The sequence below is a fragment of the Acomys minous genome (genome assembly GCF_964271855.1).
Source record: "Acomys minous genome assembly, chromosome: 6".
Classification (NCBI taxonomy): Eukaryota; Metazoa; Chordata; class Mammalia; order Rodentia; family Muridae; genus Acomys; species Acomys minous.
Window position 1 is genome coordinate 73407667 of NC_140487.1, and position 25864 is coordinate 73433530.

At 42.5% G+C, this 25864-nt stretch overlaps 1 protein-coding gene and 1 pseudogene across 2 annotated transcripts in view; both read right to left on the minus strand.

The window, feature by feature from the left end:
• The window catches only part of EXOC4 (exocyst complex component 4), a 739217-nt gene that overhangs the window by 108156 nt on the left and 605197 nt on the right, over positions 1 to 25864 (minus strand). Inside the window, exon 14 of the mRNA XM_084787371.1 lies at positions 18796 to 18974. Coding sequence (XP_084643497.1) covers positions 18796 to 18974 — 179 coding nt within the window. The remainder of the gene's footprint in view (positions 1 to 18795; positions 18975 to 25864) is intronic.
• LOC311599857 (small ribosomal subunit protein uS13-like) lies at positions 23760 to 25011 on the minus strand (annotated as a pseudogene). Its single transcript has one exon. The product of its transcript is annotated as a small ribosomal subunit protein uS13-like (transcript).

A 25864-nucleotide genomic window follows, 5' to 3' on the forward strand; every position in this document is an offset into this window, starting at 1 on the left:
TTCCCCACTTTTTCTTCTAAGTGATTCAGTGTCTCTGGTTTTATGTTGAGGTCTTTAATCCACTTGGATTTGAGTTTTGTGCAAGGTGACAAATATGGGTCCAGTTGCATTTTTTTACACATAGACATCCAGTTAGACCAGCACCATTTGTTGAAGATGCTATCCTTTTTCCATTGAATGGGTTTGGCTTCTTTGTCAAAAATCAAGTGACCATATGTGTGTGGATTCATATCTGGGTCTTCAATTTGATTCCACTGATCAACCAGCCTGTTGCTGTGCCAGTACCATGCTGTTTTTATTACTATTGCTTTATAGTACAGTTTGAGATCAGGTATGGGGATTCCTCTGGAGCACCTTTTATTGTACAAGATTGTTTTAGCTATTCTGGGTTTTTTTGTTTTTTCCATATGAAGTTCAGAATTGAACTTTCAATGTCTTTAAAAAATTGTGTAGGTATTTTGATAGGGATTGCATTGAATCTGTAGATTGCTTTTGATAGGATGGCCATTTTTACTATGTTAATTCTCCCGATCCATGAGCAAGGAAGATCATTCCATCTTCTCATGTCATCTTCAATCTCTTTCTTCAGAGTTTTGAAATTTTTTTCAAACAAGTCCATCACTTGCTTAGTTAGAGTAACTCCTAAATATTTTATGTTGCTTGTGGCTAATGCAAGGGTGTGGCTTTCCTAATTTCTTCCTCTGCAAGCTTGTCATTTGTGTATAGGAAGGCTACAGACTTTTTTGCGTTAATTCTGTATCCAGCCAATTTGCTGAAGGTGTTTATCAGCTGTAGGAGTTCTCTGGTGGGATTTTGAAGGTCACTTATGTACACTATCATATCATCTGCAAATAGGGATAATTTGACTTCCTCCTTTCCCATTTGGATACCCTTGATCTCCTTTTGTTTTCTTATTGCTCTGGCTAGAACTTCGAGTACTATATTGAAGAGATATGGAGAGAGTGGGCAGCCTTGCCTTGTTCCCGCTTTAGAGGAATTTCCTTGAGTATCTCACCGTTTACTTTGATTTTGGCTATTGGCTTGCTGTATATAGCCTTTATTATGTTGAGGAATGTACGTTGTATCCCCGATTTCTCTAAGACCTTAAACATGAATGGGTGTTGGATTTTATCAAATGCTTTCTCTGCATCTAAAAGAGATGGTTTTTCATTTTCAGTTTGTTTATATGGTGGATTACATGGATGGATTTCTGTATATTAAACCATCCCTGAATGCCTGGAATGAAGCCTACTTGGTCATGATGAATGATATCTTTGATGTGTTCCTGTATTCGTTTTGCAAGTATTTTATTTAGTATTTTTACATCGGCGTTCATAATAGAAATCGGTCTGAAATTCTCTTTCTTTGTTGAGTCTTTGTGAGGTTTAGGTAGCAATGTGAATACGGCCTCATAGAATGAATTTGGTAATGTTCCATCCATTTCTATCTTTTGGAGTAGCTTGAAGAGTATCGGTATTAGCTCGCCCTTGAAGGTCTGGTAGAATTCTGCACTGAAACCATCTGGCCCTGGCCTTTTTTTGGTTGGGAGACTATTAATGATTGTTTCTATTTCTGTAGGGGAAATGGGACTATTTAGCTTGTTTATCTGTTCTTCACTCAACTTTGGCAAGTGAAATTGATCAAGAAAATCGTCCATTTCCCTTAGATTTTCAAATTTTGTGGCATATATGCCTTCAAAGTAGGATCTTATGATTCTTTGTATTTCTTCAGTGTCTGTTGTTATGTCTCCCTTTTCATTTCTGATTTTGTTGATTTCAATACTGTCTCTCTGCCTTTTAGTTAGTTTGGCTAATGGTCTGTCTATCTTGTTGATTTTCTCAAAGAACCAGCTCTTGAACTGTTTTCTTAGTTTCTAATTTGTTAATTTCAGCCCTGAGTTTGATTATTTCCAGACGTCTACTCCTTTTGGGTGTTTCTGCTTCTTTTTTTTTCCTAGGGCTTCCAGTTGTGTTGTTAAGATGCTTATGTGTGATGTTTTCAATTTCTTTTTAAAGGCACTTAGTGCTATGAATTTTCCTCTTAGCACTGCTTTCAATGTATCCCACAAATTTGGGTATGTTGTTCCTTCATTTTCATTGAATTTCAGAAACTCCTTGATTTCTTTATTTCTTCCCTGACCCAGGTGTCATTTAGCAAAAGTTGTTTAGTTTCCACGTACGTGTAGGCTTTTTGTTATTTCTGTTGTTGTTGAATTGCAGTCTAAGCCCATGATGATCTGATAGGATACAAGGTATTATTTCAATCCTCTTGTATCTGTTGAGGCTTGCTTTGTGATCTATGATGTGATCAATTTTGGAGAAGGTTCCATGGGGTGCAAAGAGGAAGGTATATTCTTTCTTGTTTGGGTGAAAGGTTCTATAGATATCTGTTAGATCCATTTGACCCATGGCATTGGTTAATGGTGTTATTTCTCGGCATAGTTTCTGTCTCAATGACTTATCCTTCAGTGAGAGTGGGGTGTTGAAGTCTCCCACTCTTATTGTGTGGAGATCGATGTGTGGTCTAAGTCTTTTTAGCAGATCTTTTACAAATGTGGGTGCCCTTGTACTGGGAGCATAGATGTTCAGAATTGTGATGTCATCTTGGTTGACTTTACCTTTGATGAGTATGAAGTGTCCTTCCGCATCCCTTTTGATTAATTTTGGCTGAAAGTCTATTTTGTTCAATATTAAAATGGCTACACCTGCTTGCTTCATGTGACCATTTGCTTGGAATATTTTTTCCAACCTTTTACCCTGAGGTAATGCCTATCATTATGGGTGAGATGTGTTTCTTGAATGCAAAAGAATGTTGGATCTTGTTTATGCACCCATTCAGTTAGTCTGTGTCTTTTTATTGGAGATGAGACCATTGATGTTGAGAGATATTAATGACCAGTGACTGTTAAGAGTCTTAATTTTGATGTTGTTTTCAGTCGAGTGTTTGTGTAGGTGTCTTTTTGCCATGGGATAGTTATCTATTTCCTGTGGAGTTTTGGTTGTAGCTTGACCCTTTGGGATGGAGTTTTCCTTCTAGTACCTTCTGTAAAGCTGGATTTGTGGATAGGTACTGTTTGAATTTGTTTTGGTCATGGAATATTTTGTTTTCTCCATCAATGGTTATTGATAGTTTTGCTGAGTAAAGTAGTCTGGCCTAGCATCTGTGGTCTCTTAGGGTTTGCAGGATCTCTGCCCAGGCTCTTCTGGCTTTTATGGTCTCTGCTGAGAAGTCGGGTGTAATTCTGATAGGTTTGCCATTAAATGTTATTTGGCCCTTTTCCCTTGCAGCTTTTAACATTTTTCTTTGTTCTGTATGTTTTGTGTTTTGATTATTATGTGACCGGCAGTTTTTCTTTTCTGGTCAATTCTATTTGGTGTTCTGTAGGCCTCTTGTATGTTTATAGGCATCTCTTTCTTTAGATTGGGGAAATTTTCTTCTATGATTTTGTTGAGAATAGTTTCTGGGCCTTGGAGTCTGATATCTTCTCTTTCTTCAATGCCTATTATCCTCAGATTTCTTCTTTTTATGGTGTCTTTAATTTCTTGGATGTTTTGTGTCAGGAGTTTTCCAGATTTGGCATTTTCTTCAATGGTTGCTTCAAGATCTGTTATTGTATCTTCTAGACTTGAGATTCGTTCTTCCATCTCTTGGATTCTGTTAGAAAAGCTCACCTCTGTGTTGCTCGCCTTCTTCTTTGAGGTCTCACGTTCTCATTTTTCTTCTGTCTCTGTGTTGATCATTGAATCCATTTTCATCTTCAGATCTTGAACTGATTTTTTGATTTCTTTCATCTGATTGTTTGTATATTCCTGAGTTTCTTCCATTGCCTCTTTATAGGTCTTCAGCGCTTGAACCATTTTATTGATTTCTTTCATGTGGTTGTTTGCATTTTCCTGAATTTTTTCCAGTTCTTCTCTATGTGCTTCTTTTATGTCCCTCACCTGTTTGGCTGCATCTTCCTGCATTTGATTACTAATTCTATTTGTTTCCTCCATTATCATCCTCATTACTAAGGATTTGAGGTCATTTTCTTGTAGTTCCATTGTATTTGAGTTCTCTGGGTTGTTTTCTTTGGGATAGCTGGAAACTGGAGAAGCCATGTTGTTTTGTGTTTTTTTGTGTATGATTTTATGCTGTCCTTTAGACATCTTGCCGTCTCTGTTTTTGTTGGGAAGCTTCTAGAGTTGGGTGGAGGGAGTCTGACAACAGATTCACTTGTTTTCTCATGATTTCCGTAGGCTGGAAGCTCTGATGCTTCACTGGTGTGGATGGCAGGAGGCTAGCCTTGTCGTTTTGGACTCTCACAGCCAGTGATCCTCAGCTCCCCTGTATTGTGGGTCCTGCAATCGTTCTGGGTCTCTGAATGAGCATTGGGTCAGGCCAAAGTATTCACAGCCTTCTGGGTCCCCTACCAAGTCCAGCCAGGGACAGTGGGCCCGAACTACGCGCCGAGCTCAGGTAGATTCTCAGGGCCCGAACTGTCAAGCTCAGGTAGGGAATCTGAGCCCAATCTGCGCACTGAGCTCCCCTAGGACTCTGGCCCCAAATTGCACGCAGAGTCCAGCCAGAATTTTTGAGATGGGACTGTGCACCAAGCTCTGCCAGGGGCTTTTGGTCCAAAGTGCGTACTGTGGTCAGTTATAGACTTAGGGCCCGAACCGTCCACCAAGCTCAGCCAGGAATTCTGGATTCAAACTGCGCACTGTGCCCAACCAGAGTTTTAGAGCCGGGACTGTGCCAAAAGCTCAGCTAGAGTCTCTGGGCCCAATCTGTCTGCCAAGCACAGTTAGGGACTCTGGCCCCAAACTGCATGCCGCGCTCCACCTGAGTCTCGCGGGCGGAATTGTGCACCGAGCTCAGCCAGGGACTCTGGACCCACACTGCGTGCTGAATTCAGCCCGGGACTCCTGGCCTAAACTGCGTGGAGAGTCCAGCCAGAGTATTAGGGCCACTGAGCCTGTGTGCAAAGCTCAGCTAGAGTCTCTGGGCCCAATCTACCCGGCAAGTCCAGCTAGGGACTCTGGGCCGAATCTGCGTACTGACCTCAGCCTGCGACAGCGCCCCAGAACTGCCCGCTGAGCTGAGTTAGTATCTTGGGCTGAACTGCTCGCTGAGCTTAGCTAGCACCTCGGGTGGAACTGAGTGCTCCACCCAGCCTGCGTCACAGCAGGGGAGCTGTGGCTGAGCTGAGCTGGCACCTCAGGTGGAACTGAGCACTCCGCCCAGCATGTGTCACAGCAGGGGAGCTGTGGCTGAGCTGAGCTAGTGCCTCGGGCAGAATTACTTGCTGAGTTGAGCCAGCATCTCCACCTCACTGCGCACTGAGCTGAACCCGGGACTCTGGGGCTGAACTGTCCGCCGAGTCCAGTTTGGACGTTGAATTTCTTAGAATTGAAAAAACTAAGGAATTATTCAGGAGCTTTTATTTTAATTTTTATTACAAGAGGAAACAAAAAATAATTATTCGTTTTAAAAGGACAGATGTCAGGAGGAAGAAGAGGAGGAATACCCCCTGATTTTACTTGAATGTGTGCCTATACAAACTCCACTAATTATGAACCAAGCAATTGATCCTATAGGCTACAGGTCAGGAAAGCTGCATGGAACATATAGACATGGGGATATATAAACACTATTATTTAGTATATATGAAAAAAAATCCTTGATGTTAAAGGCTCAGTGCTCTAGAGCAACCAGAGGCTCTGGAAATAGATGGCCTATTATTTTCTTGTTAAAGAATACAGCAGCTTCTTCAGTTCCATATGGTTTAATAGACTGAAACTAAAGATTACAGAGAAGTTATGAGAACTAGGGGTTGACCATCAAGCTCCCCTTATTATGCTTATGAATAAATACAATCTGCCCTTGCCCGACTGAGTTCCTAGGCTACGTGGAATTTGGAAAGTTGTTAAAGTTAAGAGCTCAACAGTCTAAGTTTAAATGCAATACATCAAAGTTCCCTTGACGGTGAAGTCAAGTCAGGAAGCAGAATGGCTCAGCAGTCAGTGGGGAGGATAAGAGACACAGAGCAGGACACAGACTGGGGCGCCTCTCATCAAGACACTGTGGGTACACACTGGCCATGCTGTGGGAAAGTCAGAGCTAAAACGAGCTGGAGGAGAAAAGCTTAGGCAGGAAGCAGAAGCCAGAGATTTCTGTTTACTGAAGTTCACTGTTGGCTAGGTGCTGGAACAGGTGTCCTGCATACATTAGCTGGCTAGATCCTTCAAGCAATCCTACCAGGGCTTTAAAATGTAAATGACACTTTCAGTAATGTTAGGGACTTCGTCCAGGTCATCTGCTGGGCTATGCTGGTACCCGAATGCAAGTCCATGGTTGTGCTGGGTCAGTGGGAGAACATCAGAGCGTGGTGCTTAGGAAAATGTTGTGCAAGTGAGAGCAGTTAGGAGGAGGTGGTTCTGGCCAATGGTGACACTTGTGGTAGCCATCTGTCTGTGGGTGACCCATGCTCTGCTTTCCAGAGAGGCTGACACAGTGACATATGCAGAACTCTCATGCGGGCGTTTCTCCAGCACATTTCTAAGGTTTCCATGAGAATGTAAAAGGCTGTTGGCCTGAGCGAATGTGTTAATTGGGGTTGTGATGCCTTTCACCAAATGCTATATAATGGTGGAGTTTTAGCTGCACCTCCTTCCGGAAGCACACTAGAAGGAAGCTCTAAGCACTTCCTGCCTCTGAATATAGTTTGAGCATATATTTTTCTTATAAAGCCAAGTCCCAAAGTTCTTATTATCATTGTAGGAGGGGAGACTACAAAGTCGTTTTTATTTTGTTCATAAAATATATAAACCTTGAAAGTAAAATGTGGATTTTTTTCTCAGTTTTTTTTTTGAGAGCATTTCACTGTATGAATATACCTGCCACCAAACAATTCTATTTTTTTTTCTCTAATAAATGTGAGAGACTATCTTGCAGGACCAGGAGACAGCTCCCACTGGAGGAAGATATGGCCATTTTATTCTGACTCACTGTACTGGGGCTCACACTAGAGAAGAAGGTATTTGGCTTGAACTAGAAAGAGCCCAGGACAAAATTCTGACTAGAAGACAAACACGTAAAAGTATGTGTTCCAGGTCTGGCTCAGAGTTAGGTAACATATATGGCTGCATTAAAAACAACCCTCCCAGAACCATCAATGGTATAATTTCTCAGAATGAAGCCAGCTAACGTTCTCAGTAATGAGGTAGGCATGGAGGAAATGGTGTTGGAACCGGCATCCCTTCTTGGTTGTCAGGCTAATGACTTTATCATCTTCCTTTCAGGAATTTTCTCATCTGGAGACAGTCTGTTTACAGTGAGATCCACTTACGTTGCTTATCGCCACCACGTGAGGCTCCATAATATAGTAATTCTGATAATACCTCCCTTGCCATGTCTTCTATGCACACCAGACTGCAATACCTTATTCCTTACCCCCCCCACACACACACTGCGGGTTTTAGCAGCAAGGGAGGGATGTGGGGGTCCAAAGAGGTGCAGACTATGCACTCGCTGGAAAATAAAGAGGATAAAAAAGAAGAGGGGAAAACCCCAACTGCAATTAAAATGCAGCAGTCCTTCACTGTATGTCCCAATGCGAGTTAATACAGACACTTCCAATAACTTTAATCTCTAAGTGGTGATTGTTGGAAAAAAAAAAGAAATCAAGTTTGCGTATTTTTTTTAAAAGACAAGAGGAAAGAAAATGACTTGTCATATCTGGCTGGTTTAGAAATATAAAATCCAATTCTGAAGAAGCAGAGATAAGGAAAGTGCAGTGGAAGAGCCATCAGCTTAGCAAACACTAAATAATGAACAATGCAGAGACTGTCCGGTGTGATAAAATGCTCTATTAGAGGGACTGTTTTTAAATGAGTGATAATTGTGGCACATCCACAGTGAAAGGTTATTGAATTTTTATCTGCAGAAGAAGCTTTAGACAGACTTGCTAGAAAAGTCACCTACAAATAGCACCTTCTTTAGATGAATTTGTCCAAAGGGGCTTTTCTGGCGTGTAGCATCTTTCTGACATTTGCAGGTTTTTGCTTTTCTCAAGGATCAGATCAGATAGTCTGGGTTTCTATGAGGCACTTGGGTTTTTCATCAGCTTTATAGAAAAGTCCCCATTATTCTTCTTTTCATAAAAATTGAATTAAGTTGTTAGGTAAAAACTCAGTCAAATCCACTCAGAATTCAACAACCAGAGTTTAAAGACGTTAGTACCCAGCATTAATCGCTATTAACAAGCAACACAGTGCCTTGGAGATTCACACCTGACATCTTCCTTTCCCTCATTTGAACATGGAGGTCTTTTACATTTTCTGCATAATTTATAACATAAATTATACTGTTGGATTTAAGACAATAAAAGGAACTTGAACACATGATAAAGTCTTTCAAATCAGGTCCTCTGGGGGAAGGGCCAACCACAGCAGGGGATACCAAGGCCGCTTCCTCCCATTCTTTCTTTCTTTTTCCTTTTTTAAATTTACTTTTATTTTTTATTAATTCATTCATATTACATCTCAATAGTTATCCCATCCCTTGTATCCTCCCATTCCTCCCTCCCTCCCGCTTTCCCCCTAACTCCCCTCCCCTATGACTGTGACTGAGGGGGACCTCCTCCCCCTGTATATGCTCATAGGGTATCAAGTCTCTTCTTGGTAGCCTGCTATCCTTCCTCTGAGTGCCACTGGGTCTCCTCATCCAGGGGACGTGGTCAAATATGAGCACCAGAGTTCATGTGAAAGTCAGTCCCCACTCTCCACTCAACTGTGGAGAATGTCCTGTCCATTGGCTAGATCTGGGTAGGGGTTCGGTGTTTACTGCAAGTATAGTCCTTGACTGGTGCCATAGTTTGAGCAGAACCCCTGGGCCCAGATCCACCCATCATAATTTTCTACTTGTAGGTTTCTAGGACCCTCTGGATCCTTCCATTTCCCCATTCTCTCATACTTCTCTCACCTACAGTCCCAGTAGGATGTCCTCCCCTCTATCCCACTTTCCTGATAGGTAAAGATTCTCTTCCTTTTAGAGTGCACGACACCATCCAGCAGGCCACAGACACAGCACAGTTTGGCCCTGTTTGTTTATGTGGGAAACGGAGGCAAGCTGGCCTGGGTTCTGAGTACCCTTATCACAGGACATCCTGTTACACTTTGAGAACAGATTTAGTCTAGATATCATCATGTTTTTTTTCTCCCCTTTTGACCTTGGGCAAATGGCCAAATTTCTGTGCTCCCTGATCATATTTTGTTAAACTAAAAGAATAAATGTTGGCCTGTCAAATACAGCTTGAGGCAGGGATGTGCAGCTAAGAATCAATGTCTCGAAAGGTCTTTGAGACTATGAAGTGCACTCTAACTGCGAAGCGCCGCCAACGTCATCATGCTGTCCTTTGGGCTGTTACATACGTACACATTCACACACACCCCCCTCTGGCAGTCTAGGAAAGGATCTGGGTGTGCTATTGATGAATACATAAGCTTTCTGAAACACATCCTGTTTAAATTTAGGGTATTTTTCTAAATTCAATCCTATCCAGTGATGGAGCTTTCTTGAGTGAAACCACTAATCCTCCCCGACTCCATGTCTGGAATTCCCTGTAAAGATTCTTCTCTCTTCACCCACTACATTTTCTAGCACAGCTGAACTTTGTGTTAAAGGTGAAAAAAATTAAAAAGGCATTCCTTTCTCTAGTGGAGTTCATTACATTACGAATTCAACTGGTTCTTGGGCTTATCTCAAGTTTCAAAGCACCTAAGTCATTGATAGGAGCCAAGATGTAAGAGTACGAGTGCCTTTAAGTTGTCTTTTGCTGCTCCTCACTGTAACATTTGGCAGCCAAATTGGTCCCTTTACATTTATTGTTTAAACTGTCCTACCACAGTAGCCATCCCTCCTCCTTATTCTGCGGGGTGGCAGCTCAGCCCCAGAGAATTCACATCTTCTCCTTAGGCTGGCCCTGCAATTTCAGCTTGCCATCTTAGAACTCTTTTATTTTCCAACTTCTGCCTCCCATCTTTGCCAGAGATTTTCATTTGTATTTATTCTTCCTGTTTCCATTTTATAGTTTTGTTTGCAGACACAATCATTTAGCTGGAAGCTCCCAGCCACCACACTTAAGCATCCACGATATTATCATATTTTAATAAAGTATTTCCCTTATGGATACAAATGTTGGCAGTTTCAAAGAAATAGCCACATAATTCTTTATGGGCAGATACTTAGAACTTCGTAATTACATTGGAACGCCCACAGCACTAGGCTCCTCTAGCTCTGCAATTGATAACTGTCTCCTTACACAGTGGGAGGAGGTTCTGCTCCCCAGTCAGGACTTGGCGTAAGACAAAGAGCATTACAAAACATCATCAGACAGATGACAGGAACTGGCTTAGGTATTCAGGACAAAGAGGAAGAGATGGACGCATTCTAGACATTAATTACAAAGAAGCTGTGCAGGGAGAGGGAAAAGTAAACATAATTTGGGAGCCACTCATAGTAGGAATGTCTCAGAAGGGGAGAAGCCCATATGCATCAGCATTTAGGATTGCTCAAAACAAGAAGGAACATGGGGATCCCCCAGGCTCCCCCTGAGGTTTGATATTAATCCACAGTCATAGCACATATCAATGAGAAGTGGACAGGAGCCCAGGCAGTTGGCACTTTTTATGACATCCAGGGAAAGCATCATCTGCATTCCTGATATCATCAGTCAGTGTCCTCAGAACCAACACTGTGACCACAACAGCATCCATACTGCGCCTTTCTTGTATGTTTCAATGAGTTTATAAGAACCAGCACAGTGCAATTAAGAGAAAAAAAGCAAACATTTTCAGTTCATGTTTTTGTCTCAACAAACATAATTAGTTGTGAAGTTGGGTATAACACGGCAGTACATTTGGATGCTATTTTAATGAAAGAAAAACTTATACAGAAGTGTAAGCAATGTTGATCAGAAAAGCCCCAAACAAGCTCAGTGGTGGTCAGTGGGTGGGAAACTTGTGAAGGAAATATACCATTAATGGTAATTTAATTTTCTTTTTTATTTTTTTATTTTTTTTGGTAATTTAATTTTCTTAATAAACAGCATGACCGTGAAATTAAACAACGACTCTGGAAAGTATCACCAATAAAATAAGAACGATAGGAATGGAGACATAAATGGATTCACTTGTGAAGATGACAGCTACTAGCACCAGAAAATGATGAAGGGACTAGGAAACCTACAAACAGAAAGACGATTAAAGAGATTCAACACGCCGGGGCATGCTCAGGCAGATGGAGGCGGGATGTCCGACAACAGTGTACAAATATTTGGAACTTGTAAATACTGAAGCTGGAAAGGAATCACCACACAGAGAGTTCTAATTAAAAAGAATCAGAGGCAATTAGGACAAGGAGAACGCTGGCCTAGTGGTTTAGCAAAAGCAAAGCTGACATGGGACAATATCCCATGGGACACGTAGATTCTCATTTGTGCCACAGCAGAAGAGTAGCTGCGAGATTTGCATCTCACTTTTGCTTACCACCAGGGCTCAAAAAGACCAAGATGGTGAGTTCTTGCACGAAAGAATCCAAGTTCCACTTTAGAGAGTGTTGAAGCACACAGTAGGCAACACAGGAACGTGTCCTTGTATGCCACATAGCCATGTGGACATACAGGTGTCGTTAGCCACCTGCACTATTTCTATCTACACTTTCAATGACATAGTTGGCTGGTAACTGATTCTATATTCATTCAATAGGTTTGGCAACTACAGTCTTTTGTGTTAAGAGAAGTCTTCCTGTTCTCATCTACTACCTTCAGAAGTATAAAAAGAACAGTTTAATTTTTAACCATTTTGGGCAACAGTCAGGCTAATAACTAAGTCAAAGTAAGTCACTGTGCCAACTCTTGTTATGCAGGCAAGTATCTTATCTCTGGCTGGTGCTCCTGTCTGCAATGTGAGATCATGTAAACACCATGCTTCTGAGAATAGAACCAGCAAACTTCCTGTCAAATGTTTCTTATATACATGGAGCTATAGAAATGGAGGAAGAAATGTTATGGAGTGCTAGGTCAGTGGTTCTCAACCTTGATTAGTGGCTATTAAAAAATAGATGAGAGAGATTCAAGATGGTGGCACTGACCATATACTGTCTGATTGGCAGGATGGTGGACACTGAACCCTGGGTCTTCCTGTGGACTGGTGGGGTGGTCTGAGGTCAGATCCACCTCTTTTCCTGGATTCTCCCCTGGGCCAGCAGATCCAGATGTTGGCACTTTACCTCCCACAGTTCAGTCCCAGATAGAGTCCGAGTAAGTTAACTCAGACCCAGAGAGGTACACATGGTATATATACTCACTTATAATTAGATACTAGACCAACACGGATGTCCTTTGAGAGTCTTCGTTTAGCAGGGGATCGGGACAGATGCTGGGACTCGCTATTGGGATTCCAGGTGAGAGTGGTATGGAAGAATGGGGAGATAGAAGGGCCCAGAGGTTCCAGGAACCCTACAAGAACACCATCAAGGCTGGTGGATCTGGACCCAGGGGTCCTGCACAAACTGCTGTCCCAACCAAGGACAATCCATACAGCAAACCTAGATCCCCATTCAGATCTAGCCAGTGGACAGCTCATTCTCCATGGCTGTGTGAAGAGCATGGACTGGCTCTGACAGGAACTCTGGTGCTCCCTATTTGACCACTTCTCCTCGGTGGGGAGGCCTGGTGGCACTCAGAGGAAGGGGAAGCAGGCTATCTAGACGAGACCTGATAGGCTGTGATCATATGGAGGGGGTTGGAGGTCCCTTTCTTTTACCGGTCTTTGAAAATAGAAGTCTGAAAATACGAACTGTTCTCTTTAATTTCATAAAGGTTGACTTAGGAGCTCTATCGCCTATGATGGACTCTTTGATGACTGTGAGATAAATATGAAGAATGAAAAAGAGTCAGTAGGGGAACTTAGATCTCAAGAAAGCAGAGGAAATGTGGGCCAGTTTATATTGGCTGACTCCAACATAACAAACAACAACGGAATAGTGAAATAATTAGATTACAAGAGAAATCACCTGGAGTTGTACAAAATTTTCATGAATAATAATAAAAAGTCCCTGTAACAGTGGGACATCGTTGCCTGATGTTGATGTGAAAGACAGAAGCCACTAAGCAAATCACAGTACTCTAAAACTGAACTGTGAGGCCGAGAAGCTGGTTCATGGAAAAACGCCCGTGAGCATCTTTGCAATGAGATGATCCCTATGAGAAATATGTCTGATAAACTCAAGTGCTGTTGCAGCCTGGTCAGCACATTAAAAACCTATAGACTTAGGGTACAGAGGCATACTCAAGGTGCTCCACCATGAGATTTCCTGAGATTATGTGATCACTCACCCCTTCCCTGTTAGCATCTATAAACATTAACAGAAAAGCCAGTTTAGAAAATGCAGGGACCAAAACATACGTACATCTCTGTTGGGGAACATATGTGACTTGGGGGCTAAACAGTTCAAAGAGCAGTCCAGGCTTCGAGACAAGCACTTGGACATTTGAGGGAGCAGAGTGCATGGGCAGCTACTGTTAGAAGCATTCTTTAGTGGGTGGCATGAGGAGCCACCACAACACTCAACAGAATGAACCCACGATGAAGTGGTAGAGAGAGGAAATTACACGTTAACTTAAATAGCCATGCATGCTAGTAGCTAGGGTGGCACAGTACAGTATCTAGAATATATTACATAGCATAACAAGACAGAGTATCTCATTAAAAAATGTTTGTAACACAAAACAAAGGCGACACATTGCTATTGATACAACTCAGAGGAATTTCAAGAGATATATGCAGTAACCCCATGTACCTAAGGCACAGACATTTTGTTAAGGTGTAAGAGGAAAATGATGATCAAAACTAATCAACTGGTGATGACCTTGAACTTCTGACCCTCCTGCCTCTACCTCCTGAATTTTGGGATTACAGCTCCAGTGTTACAATCCCTGTTTTAAGGGGTGCTGGGGGTTGAACCTGGTTTTTTGTGCATGCTAGGCACATACTCTACTGAATGAACAGTATTTTTAGCCTTTTAGAAGTATTTTAAAGAGAAAATATTGAGTACTGAATTTTTGAAAGGAACACACACAGGAATAAGGGACTAAGCATATAGCCTTAGGTAGCATAGTGCAGTATGCAACTGAAGAGGTTCTAGAACCTTAGTCCTAGAGATTTGAACAAAATCCAAGATGGAATTCAGGGCCTCTGTGAGAAAGCAATCGCCCTGGAGTCTTCTTCACTTCTGTGTGTTCTACACTTTTAAACCAACACATGCATACGGAGAAAGAAACTCATGCGTTCCCAGTCAGCTGACTTCCAACGATGGTGAGCACACTGCAGAAAGGAGGCTTTTCAACAAACGGTGTGGAGAAACGCACAGCGGCACACAGAAGGCTGACACTAACCACTCCTCTCCCATCAGTCCCAAGGCAAACTCTAATATGAAAGACTTAACTGAAAGGAAGATATGGAATTGTCAGAAGGAAACAGAAGAAATGCTTCAGAACATCAGGACAGACAAGGACCTCTGGAAAAGACCCCAGAAGACAGGAAAACAAGCCAAAACCAGACAACTGGCATTGCACAGAACTTAACCTAAAAAGCATCTGCAAAGCCAATAACCAATAGAGTGGGCAGACAACCTATGGAATGAGACAAACCACACATCCAATAAGGGGTGTATACAACATACCTAAATAGATAGTTCTTCCAAGAACACATACCAGTTGCTAACAGGTACATGAAAAAAGTTTAAAAAAATCTCAAGTCATCAAGGCAACGCAAAGCAAACCACAGGGAGACAGATCCCATCAGTCCAGAAAAGTGGCTGTCACCAAAAGCATGAAAGCTAGCAAATGCTGGCAAAGAAACGGAAAGGAGAAGGAAGCTTTACAAACTGTTGAGGAGACTGGAAATTAGTAAAATTATTTTGAAAAACAGCAGAGAAAATCTTCACAAAATTAAAACTAGAACTAGCAAAGAACTTGGTGGGCAGAGGCCCAGACACAGTGAGGTTACTAAGATAAAGAGATGTCTTCATGTTCACAGAATGTCCCAATATCCACCAGCCGATGGGTGAACAAGAAAACCACACACACGCATGCACTCACACCATACCTGTGAAACACTATTTAGACATTTAAAAGTTGCCATTTGCAACCCTGTGGCTGATGTTGGAGATCAGCGCACAGAATGAAACAAGCCAGGCACAGAAAGAGAACACAACACCACGTGTCGCACACGTCTGGATCTAACGAGGCTGAGCTTACAGGCACTTAGAGCACAATGCTGATTACTAGAGACAGTGACTGATGGTGAGATAGACACACAAACCTCGGCCATGAATACCCGGCTCAGCAGGCCCTGCTCAGTCTCCTGTCATAGGTCACCTGAACTCACATGGTGGAAGAAGAGAGCTGACTGCTGCCAGGTGTCCTCCGACCTCTACACACACGCAGTGCCACACTCATGGGTGCAGACACACAACACACACACACACACACACACACACACACACACGGGACAGAAGAAGATGTAGGATGCCCTGGAGCTGGAGTTACAGGAAGATGGATGTGAGCTGTTTGATCTGGGTGCTGGGAACCAAAGTCAGGTCCTCTGCCTGAGAAGCTCTCTGAATTAATGCGTTATCTTTCTATTCCCCAGCTGCAAGAATCTTGAGGGGAGCAGGAGGAGTGAAGGCTGGGGGAGAACGACCTCAGGAGACAGCAACTAAGGACTGCAGAAGCCCAAAAGCAAAAGCAATGTTCTCCACAGTCAGCATCTAGAAAAGGGGAGGAGACAGAGTGACAGGAAAATATTAAAGGAACTAGGAAAAAATTAACCTTGGAAATGCCACTCACTCTTATCTCCTGGACAGTGTGTGACCAAGCCCACTTTGCCACCAATAGGTGATACTCTGCTCAGGAGGCCATGCTGTGCTTCAGGTGGGTGAGGATCCTGCTGTCCTTGACTGAAGACACGTTTACTAGGAAAAGGGCTTTATGCCAGCTGTCTCTAGTCCATTATGGCTGTAATATAAGTTTGATGCATCGTGACATACAGCATAGCAAACAGTTACTAGTGTGTGGTACAAGAAATGAGCCTTATTTTTCCCCATCTTGCTAGGCATCACCTTCATGTCATCTAGTGACTTGGTCTGCGGGCACTCAAGATGTTGTAATCCTTTGCGCCACTGTTCAAAACAGTAATAAAGAGCTGTCCTTTATTACTGTTGCAGAGTCACGTGACATGGACCATTAACAGAATAGTCTTTGTTCAAATGACAAACATCAGTGGGCAGGCATCCTCTTTGGGAAATCACAGAGCTGGCAAGTGGGGATGAACAGGGTTGGCTGTTAGCAAGATACACTAGGCCTGCTTGAGGGCTTTATTTTAGCAGAGACACCAGAAGTAGCGATTACAGTTCACTTGGGTTTTGAACTGATTTAAAAATGCTGACAGTTAGTTAAATCACTCACTGGGTGGAATAATCACTCTGAGAGGAACCGAGAGCATGCAACTTGTATTGTAAAATGGAACTGAGTACGCGAGGCACAGCACTAATGGGCGTAGCAGAAGATATCTTTGTCAGAATAACAGAGATGATTAAAGACATGAATTAGACATCGCCTCCACTGGGTACTCTCAGTGACATGAACACAACAGCTAAATTGAGCAATTACAAAGTTAAGTGTAACTTGGAGAGCATCTTTTTCCTTTAGAAAACAGTCGATGCCAAGTTAGCTTAGGCTGTCTGAATCACTCAGCAGCTAGCTTTAGAGGTTACAAACTGTTGAGTCGTGTGAAACCCTTTTGAGAATGGACAGACTACAAATGTGGCATGTTGTGCCACTTGAAATAAAAAATGTATTATAAAATGTTAGGTATAATCTATATACATATAATATACATACATATACACTCCTCCAATATATGCCACCAAAACATCACTGCAGAATAAACCTGCATTCACAGGAGCTAAAAGAAAGCAGGAAAAGAGGCACCTGGTCCCTTTTCAGAGCTATGTGTAGTTATCAAAGAAAAAATTAGCTCTAGCTTTTTAGAGAGAGAGGAAGAACAGAGTGGGTCTGGGAGAGAAAGGGGATGATTTCAGTGGCTGCTTGTGACAGAACTGTGATTGTGGAATTGTAAATCTCGAGTGGCCTTTCACAGACAGCTCTTTGTGCAGACTGCTCAAAGTAATACCATGCCCAAACTACCCCTAACTGGCACAATTTCTATCTGTACAGACTTCTGAGAAAGAACATGTGTAATTTCATAGTCAGACAAGAAATATTTTAAATAAAAGTACAAGTAAAAAGTAGTAAAAACTGTTAAGAAAAAGTTAAAGCACACACGACTCTTACCAGCACACTGCCTCTATTGTCCCCGCCCCCTCGTGCTCTGCATCAGCTGTGGGGATGGGAATTTCATCCACTCCTTTCCATCTCTAGGCGGCAATTGTGCTTACTTGAAAAATAATAACTTCTCAAAGGACACTGATAATAAATAAGTGGCTCCAAAGTTTACAGTCATGATAAACACGGGCCATTTCCTCCTAACGATCATCTGATTGCCAGCCCTAATACGACAAAGACGATCTCACTGCTCTTTTCCTGAGCTTGCTTTTCCTTATTCTGTCCTATCCCTCAACTCACACACCCAGACTTGCTTTCTTCTTTATCCACACTAGTTTTCCTCAGTCTGTACTTTACAGCATGCATACACTTTCATTGCTACTTTTAGAAAGGCATTTATTAGTGGCAATAGTGAAGGCCCAGCACTTGCTGCTCTTCAGAGAGCCTGGGTTCTGTTTTCAGCACCTCCATAGGGACTCATAGCCACCTATAAGCCAGTCCAGGGGACTCCATACCTTCTTTGGCCTCCATAGGCACTGGTCTGTCTGTCTGTCTGTCTGTCTGTCTGTCTGTCTGTCTGTCTGTCTCTTTCTCTCTCTCTCTCTCTCTCACACACACACACACACAGACAGACAAACACACACACAGAGAGAGAGAGAGACAGAGAGAGAGAGACAGAGAGAGAGAGACAGAGAGACAGAGAGACAGACAGAGACAGAGAGACAGAGAGAGAATAAATATACACAAATACAGGAAAAACACATATACATAAATCTTTATAAAATGCATTTAATCTATAGTAATTAAAGTTTATATGCCTTAAGGTTTTCTAATTGTTTTTCTTTGAAGCACCGGCCCTTGATATAAAAAGCATTCTCATTTTCATTTCATACCCTAATTCTTAATATCCTAAAAATCTATAACTGTTATCTCTCAGATTTCTCCTTTTTTCTGAATAATTGTCGTCCTTATTATATCTATTTTCTATTTCAATCACTTCTATTGTTCTCTTTTTAGGTATTTTTTTATTAGCTTTTATCTAGTTAGAGAAAGAATGTAGCCATGCACTCAGGCTCTAAGAGACATTTCTGGAAGGAAGACAAAAGGAACTGCTTTCTGTTCTTGAGACCAGGATTTCCATCTTACACAGTGTAATCCTCAGATTTGGTGTGAAGCCTGTGAGATGAGCCTTTTCTGGTTCCCTGTACCCCACAGAGGGAAGCTGAGATGAGTTTTCCCCGAGAACCTCAAAGTAAGAGAGATGCAGGAGAACAAAATTCAAACATGGCTCTGACGATCTGCTCCACTAGGTGACAGACACACCTAATACACACGCATGTTCCAAAGAGAAACACTCAGACTAGCTCTGCAACCGTTCAGCAGTTGCCGCCCTCCTAGGCACTTACTCTGGGAGGTAGAGAGGTTGGAGAAGGCTGACTTCGTTCGTCCCGCCAGCCATTCCAGGCTTTCATGCATGTTGGCCAAGGCCTTGAGGTCACTGACATCACGGAGGATATCTTGTGGAGGGATGAGCTTGTCGCCAAGGTTTCCGATCAGAACTTCAGACTCTTTGCCAAAGGCTGCCCTGAAAAACAAGCGGAACACACCCCACTTACTGCCTGGTAAAGGATGGAGACAAGCTTCACTCACTCATTTTAAAAAGAATCTGAAGAAAATAAAGTATGAGCATTAATTTAGGTTGTGAAGGAAAATCTAGGAATAAGAACAGAGTCCTGAAAAACCAAGGTGGAGATCCTTTAACTCACTGGGTTTCCTAAAGCCCACTGTCTTCAAAATGCTCTGAGGGGTGTAATATAGGACAGGTCAGGAAGCTAACTCTGGAGACCACATGGCCCAGACACAGCAGGGATGAACATTTCACAGAATTTTGTGGGGTGGGGGTAGGGTGGGGGGCTGGGGTAGGGGAGAAGGGAAGAGAATAAGGGAAAGAGGAAGAGAAAGAGACAAGGAGGGAAGAGACTGCTAAAACAGAAGAGATCACTAGGAGTGATGTCATACATGATGGATTAGCAGAGCTGACACCAGAGGAGGCTGAAAGAGGTGCCTGGTGAAGAGGGTGAAGCCTCAGTCTGCTGCTTGCTTAGGATGAGTCACTGGAATTCCCTGTGTGAAGCATCTCGTGGTAATGGCACTGACCTTTTCTGAAGTAAAGTGAGGATCGGGTAAGATAATTTTGAATTTTTTTTCATTGAGAGGATATCAATAACCACAAAATAGAATATTAACAAATGACCATCCCCCAGTTTCACCACCAGCAACTCACAGTGAATTGTGTTTCCTCTATCCCCAGCCCCTGCCCAAGAATATTTAAGCACATAACACAATGCTTGGGATCTAACAGAAACTATCAAGTTTTAGTTATTACTTTTCTTACGGCCATTGGGAAGGCTAGTTATTTATAATTAACTCAAGAGATGTGCTGACAAATGCACTTAAATCAGTAAGAGTGAGCAGTCGGGACGATGTAGTACGAAATCAGAACTGCATAGGACAGCTCTCTGGGGGGATCATGGTGGCCAAGGACCACTTTTGTCTACTCCCTTTCTGGCATGCAAGCAGCAACTGAGCTACAGTGGCTCTTCCCAAACACCAGGAAACCCTGAGAGGAAGTTACTGCTGAGAATGATGGAGCCTAAAGATGACCTGGTGTGAGCACACTTGTGACACCACAGGGGCCACACTGTTGCCCTGGACAACACGCTTCTGGGCTTCATGTCAGATGAGAAAATGAAGGCTGTATTGTTTAAGCTGCTGTTATTTCTACTTTGTTAGTATTTTTGACTGACACAATCATTTAATTGGCAGAAGTGAGGTCATCCTCAGAAAACTTCCTCTGAATTTGGCTGTCCGTAAAATCTAGTTACTGGGAAAAGCTAAACTAAGTTTCCTTCTTGATGTGAGACCAGAAAACATCAATAATATCTTCCCTTGGGCCAGGCTCCAAATATCTACTTTTCTTAATATGTCCTTATAAATCAACTTTTCCAGCCCCTTAATCACCTTTGATAGATATAAACCAAAAAATGTCTCTGAGCTGGTGGTTACAAAGCAACAGGGAAGCAAAGAGCTTTGAAAGCCAGGCTTGGAGGCATTTTTATGCATGCAGGTCTAACCCTGGGTGGAATGTGACAATCAAGACAAGTGTATTTATGCAGAAGTCTAATCCATGTGTGCAGGTCTGTGGGCCCCAGGCATGTCTGAGTGTGCTCCTAGCTCTGCATGCTGGTCCTCTTCCCTCTGGATTACTGACATTTGCTTAACCTCCTCAGACAGGCGAGCAATAGACTTGGAAAAACACAAACTGCCTCATGTTGAATACATAGTAGACATCTCATTTGACAGGAATCCATAATCACCCCCTAACAACCTGGAAGACACATAGAAACCATGACATGGAAAATAACTGATTGACAGCTATAACCATTTCACACATAAAACCATTCCTTTGAGGATCTGTGTATGTGTGAAAGAGCCTGGCAGAAGATTTTTTTTAAATATTACAATAACCTTAGCAAGATAACTAAAGTTGCCCAAATGCAGATTTATGTTCTAAACTCTCTGATTTATTAAATTACACTGTATCAACACTATGAAGTCATTAGAAATTATTTAGTAGAGAACTCTCAATATCACAGATAATGTTTGGTATAGCTTTTTTTAGTGATGATATGCAATTGGCTCAAATACACTATTACTACACTGTGCATACTGTATAATCTACTCTGTAAGATAGAAACAAAATGACTATATATATATATATATATATATATATATATGTGTGTGTGTGTGTGTGTGTGTGTGTGTGTGTGTGTGTGTGTGTGTGTGTCTAAAGGACACTGAGTATCTATTTGCCAAAAGGTCAGCTAGGGGACTTGAACAGTCTTTTGAGCTTCTCTACATCTTCCATACTTTCTTCAGCAAACATGAGAAGACATTTAAGTTGGCATGCTAGGAATTCCAGGAAGGGAACAGGAGGGCACCGGAGCCACAGACACTAGAATGAAATTAGGAGGAGGTGATTAGCTTGTGGCTGGTTTCGAATTGTGTCTCCAGCTTGCTAAAGATGCAGCTAACGTTCCTGAAAATATCTCACCACCACAATGATGGCTACCAACAACTGGATGAGAATTACTGTCTTGTTCTAGACCTGAACTGTTACAGTATTCATCTTCTCCTTATTTTAAAGGCACATTCAGAGGCAACAGAATAATATGTTGAGAGGTGAGGGAACAGGTACTTGATAGTAACAGGTCCTTCTCACTGCCCATAGATGACAGGACATAAAGCCAGAGACAGAAGGCAGAACTCATAGCTCCTGTGTTTAAAGAACTGGTCCTTTGGGACGGGCCCCCTTCATAGCCAGCTGGCCAACAAGCTCACACAACCTATGAAACTGAAGAGCTGTGTTAAGCCTCTTGAGTTTAAATTTTACCATACTTTCTTTTTTTTTTAATCTCCAAAGACCTTGATCTGACAAGGATTCATTTAAGAGAATTTTGCCAAGAGTGTTAAATCTGTTTAACTTAATTTTGCCACACAATTATAATCTTTAAAGAAGTCTATCTGACAAGAATTCATTTCAAAGAATTTTGCAAAGGATGCACAAAATTGTCTCCATTTAGAATTTGAATAATTCTGTTATCTACTGAAAGGAAGAGGGGGAAAAATCTGCATTTCAGCAGGCTGCATGGAGTTATGAAAGAAACATCACAAATGATTTCAAAAGTGATTGATTTGAGGATCTGGGTGGTATGAGGCGTGACACACACCCATCCTGCCTCTTTCCCTGGGCCGATTCCCTCTCGTCTTTGACTGATGTTTCCCAGTGCTGAGTTCAGCTTGGAGGTAACAGCCTGCAGATCCCGGGGCACGGTGCCTGAAAGGCAAGCACCCCTGTGTCAAAAATAAAAACACGGAAGGGCAAAGACCCATGCCAGTGGCTATACAGATAGACAGAGTCCTTCCTTCCTGGCCCTGGCAGTGCCAGGTTCACATGTAGCAGGCACCTGGGCTATAGGGTTGACTTCCTTGCCTGAAAGTTTTCTACCAGTCCCTCTGTTAGGTCTACTCAGTTACAGTATCTTGGTTACCAATGCTGCTGACCAAGAATGAAACAGTGCACACTCCTGGCCATCCCTTCTCCAGCCACACACTTAGCGGATCAGATGGAGCTGGCAAGATAGAAAAGTGAAGATGGCCTGGGCAGAATACAGCCCTTACCAGTTTGGAAACTACTTACATGCTGGTGTTCTGGAATACCTGACCCAAAGACCAATCCTACTGCATTTCTTAATAACAAAGAAAGATGTGTGGGGATTCAGACTGAAAAGTAGAAAGAATCCCTTCTCCTTTTAGTAATATTACTCATGGAATTTCTGTTCTTCCCCCCTCAGCTTTGGGCTAAGGCAGCCTGGTGGTACCCAGGAAGGAGTGCTTCTGATGGAAGATACAACAGTGGCTGCATTTAGTTGGAAGGAGAGCTTGGACCGGGCTGCTTTGAACTTCTCACATGACTGAACTAACGGGCAGAGAAAGAGGTTACCTAGATGCTTAGGAGTCACCTAATTTTCCAGGGAGAAAGTAAGTCGCTTCAAGAAAAAAGGATGGGCAGGAACATGTTGGACCTATAGGGACTGCTCGTAGCAATTTCATGTCGGCAGTAAACAACATGGTAAAGTCATGGTACCCAAACAAAGGTAGGATCATTAGGAATTCAGGTCTTTAAGGAACAAGGCTAGAAAAAGACCAGAAAGATCTCTGGCCAGCTGAGGCACCAGCACTCGGCAAAGGAAATATGGAGCAGGCGGCTGTAGCATGCGATCCTTACCTCTGTGTCTTGTTATGAGGACACAAAGACAACTAGTGGCAACCTGTCACGCCAAGCCAGAAAGCAACCAATGTTCGTTTGTGCTTCTACTTCATACGTTATTTTATTAATGTTGAATCTATTACAAGGGTTGAAGTTTCCCCACATACTTGCTAAATTTGCTACTTCATGATTTTTTTTGTTTGTTTCTTTGAATGCATGTAGCAGAGGATTGTGAAGATCTCATACTTGAATGCAATGACTCAAGAGAATTTGAGTCTCTCCTGTAGAGGGGAAAAGGAGAGACTGGCTTTAAATAACGAATGGTTATTTTGTATTGAGTAGAAGCATGACCTTCTAAGATGTGAGTATAAGATAGGAAAACTTAAGAATGAGTATCAGGTGGATCTTTCTAAGATCTGTCATTTGTTTCTTCCCCTTTTGTGGGAAGGAATGAATCTTTGCTGATCTATACTGGAGGCATGGAAGGCAACCCTTGCTTGAGTTTGCAAGACTCCCAGGTTCTGAAATCAGAGGCCTGCAGCAGCCAGTTCTTCGCCTTGTAGGCATGGTTGCCTCTCCTCTGTGGATCTCTCCGCCCTACTGTGCCTAGCTGCCTCGAGATCTACCAACACACACCCTGCTCTGGCACTTCAGCTATCAGGTGGTGTGGAGGCAATGGATTCCTGTTATTACTGTGGCTATCTCCTGTGTGTTCTCAGATCCTTATTAACCCGGGGAACAAATTCCTGTATTGTGGGATAAGTATGTGAAGTGGGTTTCCCAAGTGCACTTTGATTTACGTAAGAGTCCATTCTGATGCCTGCATCAATGCTACTGGGAATTAATTAGATTCTTTGGCAAGGTGACTGGGTGGTTCTGTTGTGTAGGTGAAAAACTGAAACATGTTAATACAAACTATTAGAAATCACCAAAGAATTTTCTGGAAAAGCTTAAAATGATGAAAGTTATAGGAAGCCAGGTCACTTGTCTAGATTCCTAAAACTACCGACTGGTTCTTTTATTTTTCCCCCAGGTATATAAACTATTTATTAACAGCAAAGGCCCAGAGACTCATTTCTTCTTGGATACACCCAGAGTACGGCCCTGGCGGTCAGTGGTTTTGGTGTGCTGATCTCGGACATGAAGGCCCCTAAAGTGGCGCAGACCCCTGTGGGCTCTGATCTTCTTCAGCTGCTCCAGGTCCTCACACAGCTTGTTGTTTAGACTGTTGGCCAGGATCTGGCTGTACTATCCATCCCTCACATCCTTCTGTCTGTTCAAGAACCAGTCTGGGATTTTGTACTGTTGTGGATTCTGCATGATGGTGATCACATGCTTCACTTCATCCTCCGAGTTGTCCAACCCTCTTGGTGTGGTCAGCGTCTGCTTTCCTCAACAGCACATGAGCAAATCTCCATCCCATACCCTTAATGGTAGTGATGGCGAAGGCTATTCTATGCTGCCCATCGCCCGTCAGTGTTGGTGTTGAGGACTCGCAAAATGTGCTGGAACTTCTCGGGTATCACTAGAGTCATGGAGGCAGCATGAGCACCGGTGTGTAGGCCTCCTGTGGAAGCTACTGACTGGTTCTTACAAGATGTGACAATGACACCTTCATTTTAGTACTTCTGTTCTTCACAACTGCTCAGTCCTTAGCCATTTCAAACTTCTAATTTGTCCTTGTCAGAAATGATGGAGATACAATATTACTAACGGTTCTTTAATCAGGTTTTCAAAAATTGTTTTTCTAAAATCATCTTGCCAAACCCTCATAAATAGAAAGGAATACAAAATTTTCCATTACCTTGATTACAATACTATTTTTTCCAGGTCTATCTTTTAACAATTTTTATGCATGTGTGTTTCCTGATATCCGGGCATTTAAGGAGCTAGCTTTTATTTTTAGCATGTAATTACTCTTCTCTAGATGTCTGTCTCTTCTTTCAATGGGAATGATCATTTCCTATTTGCTTTCTTCACTCATTGTTCTTCTACCACTTAAAAAAAAATCACGGTAAGGGCTGAGGATATGGCTAAGCTGGTAAAGGGCTTGCTGAGCGGAGCCCGAGGACCTCCAGCATCCATAGAAAGAAGGTGGGTAGAGCAACACATGTCTGCGTACCCAGCGATGCAGAGGCGCATACAGGGGGATCCCAGAGACTTGCTGGCCAGACAGTGTAACGGGATTGGGAGGCCTTGTCTCCAAAAATAAGTTAGAGAGCAATTAGGGAAGACACTTGATATCAACTCATGGCTTCTGCATATACATATACCTGCTTTTCTGTCTCTGCCACTGTTTCTCTCTCTGCATATCTGCTCCTGTCACCTTAAAATGTCCCCCCCCTCTTCACTCACTCAAAATACTTTTCATTGGCTAGATAAGGCTATGTAGTGTACAGAGACTGAACTGTGACGGGGTAAGCAAGGTCTTGGTGTGTTGAAATTAAGTCACTAGTGGGATAACTGCACCCACAACTTCTTTCCTTTGCATTTTGCTAGAAACTGAGAAATGAATATTCATTTTACTACATTTTTTTTCCAGTTAAAGAAATAACAGGGTTTCTGGGATTCTACTCACTCAGAGGAAATAGGCAGAAATTCACCATGGTTGCAGCAAAGGCCTGGAGGGTAGGGATGCTGACTTG